General features: G+C 52.8%; 1 protein-coding gene across 1 annotated transcript; it reads right to left on the minus strand.

Annotated features, from left to right (window-relative positions):
• LOC110260612 lies at nt 508–5,773 on the minus strand. The gene has a single exon (XM_021091383.1). The coding sequence runs from the start codon at nt 5,578–5,580 to the stop codon at nt 5,017–5,019; it is 564 nt and encodes a 187-aa protein (XP_020947042.1). The 5' UTR covers nt 5,581–5,773; the 3' UTR covers nt 508–5,016.

The following is a 6,000-nucleotide window of genomic DNA, read 5'->3' on the forward strand; positions in this document are numbered from 1 at the left end:
TTTCTGTGATGGTACCTCTGCACGATATCCAAAAAAAGTCCATCAACCCTGAAAGCCTTCTTTAAGGAGTTACTTATATTTTTTAATGAAACAGCGTAAAACAACCAGAAGTCTACAATAAATGTGTGTTTGATAGTGTATGTCAGTACATGAACAAGCCGCGTAGAAGGCACACAGGCTCGTGGGCAAATTTTTCCCTTACAGATGAAGAATCACAATGAATATTTTCCATTCCAAAGTAGTAACAAGTCAGAAAATATGAATTAAAGATGATGGGCCAATATCCCTGGTTATATATGCATCGATCAAATGCCCCAGCTAGATTCGTGGCTTCATATCAGACATGAGAAGAAGCACAGTACCAACTAAATTTTTTAAAAATCAAAATTACCTTTTCAAGAGTGGTGGGTGCTGAATTTATTTATTTAGGTGGCTCAGATCTGCAATTTCTAGAATAGAATTATCTTAAATTGGGAAATTAACATTTTTCTTTTCTTCTTCCTCTTCTTTTTTTTTTTGGCCACACCCGCAGCCTTGGGAAGTTCCCCAGCCAGGGATCAAACCCTCACCACCGCAGCGACCCAGGCTGCTAGAGCAACACAGATACTTAACTAGCTAAGCTACAAGGGAACTCCTGGAAATTAACATTTTGTAAAAGAATTTATTGCGTCACTCATAGCAAATTTTTATTAGTAATTACAGATATATTAGAATTTGGACCTAAACCATTTCTAGGAGAAGGAGGTATCAATTTCCACGAAAATTAAAAGACAGAACATTTGAAAAGAATTTTACTCCTTCAATGTTCAAAGAATGCCATTGTTTCACAGTTGAAAAGTGGCAATTTTTTTGTATATTATCAGTCCTCTACAAGGGCCTAAAATAGTCATTATTCTTTGTGAATTATATCAATGCAGAATTTAGCTATTAGGAATTTAAAGCAATTCTAAACTTTAAAAGCGGTCAATGTTTATTTTAAAAATTTGAAAACAATGCTGAAATGCTAATAAAAGTCAGTTGACCTTTTTTTTTTAATTCCCCACAGATGAAATGGGAATTTTAGTACCATTTCTTAGCCATATAGTGCTTCGGTGAACTAGGTTAAATTATAAGCCCTCTACGACACAGCAAAAAAAGAAAGGAAATAAACCCTGATTTAGAACTCCAGCGGTTCATTGGGCTAAACTGCAAGGGAGAGCAGGAACTTTTTTTTAAAATCAAGATTTCACAGATTACTTCTTCAAACTGATTGCAACAAAACCTAAGCTAGAGCCTGCAGCGTGAGGGATGTGCAGGGCAGGGTGAGGGTGCCAGTTACAAATTGAAATTTGACCACACTGGTCTTTTTTTACTGAAACACTTCCATTTTATTTTTTAAAACTCCAACATGATTTCACACAAGTCGGTACTCTGTTTATATATAAGGACAGTTTCATTTTCCTGACTATGTCTAAATAGCATAGCTTTCGGATCCGGTTAACAGAATAACAGGGTACGAGGCTGGATTTTTCATATGCGCCCCTTCTACCGAGTGAAGAAATGTCATGCCTACACATATCACTGCAAGACAAGATAACATTTAATAGCGGCAAAGAAAAAATACCAAAGAAGAAAGCCATCGCTTTTGTTCTGGTTCCCTTCTTGCTATTTATAGAACAACTTTTGGTGTGATTCCTAATTTTAAAGGAACATGAAGTTCATCCTTGTTTTTTTTTTTTTTTTAATCAAAAGAAAGGGGTCACACAAGCGATCAGACAAGGAGTGTGCAACCTTAACCTTGAGACCCTGAGGCCATAGCACTTTTACGTGATAAGCGTGTATTTTTTCCACGTGTTTGAGAATAACGAGTGCTGTGGATGGGCATTTTCACGCCTGGTGCTTAGCTTTCAACGACGCTCACAGGCAGGGATTTTTAACTGTCACCAGGGGCTTGTGCCTTTGCTAGTGTCTTCGCCACGCACCACGTCATCGGCTCTGCCCTCGACGGAGGCGGCAAGGTCCTGCTTTCAAAGCCCTTCCCATCTTCGGGTTGGAGAGGTGGCCGTGGACGCAGGCACTGCCTGCTGCCTCCTTCCTGCACTCACGCCGTCTCTGAAACTGGCAATCTCTCACACACAGGACGCCGGAAATTTCTAGCAGGACCCCAAGGCTCACTGGGAAACTGCTTGTGCTGGGAAAAACCTTCTCAACGCACACCTGGAGCTACAGATTCGGAAAAATTAACCAGCTGTAGCCAAAAACCAAAACACTCACCCATCCGAACGCAGTCTACGAGAAACACAGAGTTCTTTGACTTGACATGAAGACTTATAAATAAAATAGCTCCAAGGCAGACAGGCTGAATGAGCCTTTTAAGACACAGCCCGTTGGTGCTTCAAACTTTAATATTAGAACATTAAATGCTAGCCACACGAAGGTAATATCCTGGGATGTGTGCCTGTGCTGTGTGCACACACTCCCGCGTGCATGTGTGTATCCAAGTGTGTGCGTGTGTGTGTGTGTGTGTGTGTGTGTACAGAAAGACAACCTTTGCTGCTCTTATGGCTTGGGGCCGACTTGAGGCACTGGCAGGGAGCCTCAAGCCCAGACGAAGGGCAGGCCCTACCTGTATTTTTTTTTTGGGGGGGGGGTGTCACTCCCTTTTTCATTACACATGTGCAAATACCAAAAGCCAGTGCCACCACAACCTGCTGTAGATACAAAGGACCAACCTCAGATGCAGAAAAACTTTCCCTGCCATCAAAAAAAAAAAAATTGTGTTTTGTGCAAACCGAGCTGACCTCGCTCAGCATTGTTAGGACAAAAGCGGCAAGGCCAGCTTGGGAGCGTGAGGCCGGGGCCCGGGGGCCAAGGGGTGCTCAGCCCTGGCAGCTCCGCAACCAGCCTGGGCCAGAAACCTCAGGAGAGGAGGTCTGGGGTGCGGCTCCCGCAGACCCCTACCCAGACCAGGCGGGACGAGGGTGCAGAGAGAGCCTCGGGCCCTGGGATATACATTTAGGGCTCCCGGGGTACCTGCCAAGTCTCCACACCATCCAATAAGCCCCCTTGTTATTGATCGAAGGCGTCATCGGGCGGGGGGCGGGGGGAGGGACCTCAAAGGCGCTCTCATCCAAATTCTCGCCATGCTCAGCCCACACCCTTCTCATACCTCGGCTGAGGGTTTCGACACAGTTCGGGTCACCAAAAGCACCCCAAGCATTTAGTCCGTGCCAGGCACACTTTCATCATAAAGCCACAGCTCAGGTTTTCCCTAAGGTACGAAGGGTGGCATCTCCTGTGTGCACAGCAAGCGTGTTCTAGTTTACGTGGCGTGTTCTGACCCCAGCTCGGGGGATCCTTACACCCCGAGGGGAACACAGAACAAGAATGGTCACACCTCCTTAAAGACCAGGGAAACTGAGGCTGGAACAGGGGCTTGGCAGCATCCTGCAGCGTCCTGGGACGGCCAGCCGCTGCAGGCACACACGCCAATTTGGTATTTTTGCCTTTTTTTTTTTTTTCCAACAGAAAACATCACTACCCACCCCTCTGCACTCATGCACACATAGGCTTATTTTATAGGTAAGAACAGTTCCCAGAAAAAACAGAGCTCCATTGAAATCTGGGTCCCAGAACTGCCTTGAGCCGCCCAGCTCTGGCGAGTCCCGCCCCCGCCGCCGCCGGCTCTGGTCATCTGGGGCGTCCGCCCTTCCCCGCCAGGTGCATCCTGATCACCCCCTCAAAGCTGGGCTGCACCAATTGCCCGCCGGTGTCCAATCGCAGACTTGTGGTCCCCACGCTGGGCCTGCCAGAGTCCTTGTAACAACGTCACCTCGCCTGAGCCGAGCGGTCTTCAGGACCTCTGTCCCCTGCCCGTTCTGCTGGGGTGCCAACACCCAGCAACCAGGGGCTTCCCAGCCAGGCAGCCAGGGGTAGCCCCAAGCCCCACCTGAGCCTGCCCCACTCTCGGCCCTTTGCAAATCCGGCAGGCCCTGCCCAGGGTCTCAATATAAAAGGCCAAGCTGGAGACAAGGAAGCCCTCGAGTCAGCAAGGATCACCAATGACCGGCTCCCCACAGAGAGGCCCGCTGTGGCAGTTCCCTCCTGGAGGGGTGGCCTGGACATCAGCATTCTGCAGGAGCACGTGCATTCCAGATAGTTCCTTTTCCTCTGAAAGGAGACAGGGCAGGCGATGCCACAGCAGTGGGGGCGGACAGGACCACGGGGAAGGGATGAAGAAAGAGGGAATCGGGTTATCTGGGAGTTGGTTGCATCCAAGGTGATGCCAGCAGGGCCCGTCTCCACGGGGTTTCCCTTCCCAGCAGGGATCCGCCCCACACCGAGAAATTTCCTGAAGCACCTGCAGACCCCACTCCAGCTAACCCTCCCCACAGTAAGCCATGGCCCCAAACGCCGAGTCACCAAGTCGTCCGGAGAAGCCAAAGTCCATGCCAGAATATTCCGCCCCAAAATGACAAGCTCAGACACAAACTCAACATTCATTTTAAACCTTCTCCCCCGCGAAGCCAGGTGAACAGAACTCTGAAATAAACGGGGCGCAGGCCAGGGGGCCTTGTCTGGCTTGGCCAAGAACTTGAAGCCACCCTGTTCGTTTTCAAAGGCCAAGCCTTCCAAAACTCCTTTCTCTTGCTTGCTTTTTTGGCCCCTAATTACAAGAGAAAGTGCTTTTGAGAAAACAGTCAAAAACCTTCACAACAACAACAAAAAAAGTTACAAGGAACTACGTCTCAAAAGCTGCTTGGAATAAAAATTATAACCTTGCCCAGCACTTGAGGGAAAACAAGGAACACAGAAGACAATGAATGGTCAAGGCCGAATTCAGTGTCAACTGCCTTCCTCGCCCGCCTGATGGGTCTGACCAGGAGCAGGGCCCCCAGACACCTGAAGGGTGGTGACTTGGAGGGAAAGGAAGGGCTGGGGCCGGGGTGCTGGCCAGAGCCTAGGCAGAGGGTCTGAAGGGTCCTGTCGACCACAGGGGGGACTCTGCATCTGCTTTCCTGGGGCACCTCTTCTTTCTCATCTGCAGGAGTCCCACAGAAATGCGGAGCAGAGGGAGAAAAACAAGGCAGAGCCCACCTCTCCTCTCCGGCTGCGGTCCCCAGGGGCCCTGCAGAGAGGCGCCGCCAGCGGGCTCCCGCCCTGGGACGCGGCAGCAGTGCCCACCGGCCCCCTCCCTCCGGGTGACAGGAGCCCACGCGGCCGTGGTGGCCGCCTGGGGTCCATCGGCTGAGCAGCGCATCCGCAACCCGGGCGGCTCGGTCGGGTCGGGCGGGTCGGGCGGGGCAGGGGATCCGACGGGTCCCGCACCAGCTCTGGAACCTGGGAGGCCTCGCGCGCCTCCTCCAGGCAGCCCCCGAAACCGGAGCAGGGCCGACGCAGGGCCAGGACCCGGCCGGGGGGCGTCAGGTCTGGGTCCTGGGGTCTCCAGCGTCGGCGAGCATAGCCTGCGGCCGGGCCCACGTGGGCGGGCGTCCTGGAGTCTGGGTCCGGGGTCGGACCTGCAGCAGACAGGGATCGGGTCCAAGCAAGATCGGGCGTCCGAGTCTTGAGCCGCGTGTGGCTCGGCGGCGAGGTCTGCATCCGCGGGGAGGCTCCCGGGGTCCGAGCCTGGGTCCGGACCTGGGTCCGGGTCCGGGGTCGCCGTGCGCGTCCCGGCCGGGGTCTGGCGTCGGGGTCCGACTGCGTGTCGGGGCCGCAGCCGGGGTGCGGGGTCCGAGGCCCAGGCCCAGGCGGGGCCGGGGTCCGCGGCGGCGGCGGCGGCGGCGGCACGCGCCCCAATTAGCCGCGGGCGGGCGGCGGGGCGACCGCATTGAGGGCGAACAAAGGGCGCGACCCCGGGGTCAGGGAGTCGCGGGCCGGCGGCCGCCGCTTTGTCGGCCCGCCCTGTTTGCTTTGCCCAAGTAAAGCGCACAATATATTGACTAAAGCGGATTAGAGGGTCGCGCCCCGGAGGCCGCGGGACCTCCCAGACGGGCGCCTCCCGTCCGGGCCGGCCTGACG

This window comes from Sus scrofa, chromosome 5, assembly GCF_000003025.6.
Source record: "Sus scrofa isolate TJ Tabasco breed Duroc chromosome 5, Sscrofa11.1, whole genome shotgun sequence".
NCBI lineage: Eukaryota > Metazoa > Chordata > Mammalia > Artiodactyla > Suidae > Sus > Sus scrofa.

What these genes read in the sequence shown, in the direction of transcription:
- LOC110260612 (XM_021091383.1), bottom strand. Translation starts at nt 5,580, where the DNA reads ATGCAGACCTCGCCGCCGAGCCACACGCGGCTCAAGACTCGGACGCCC.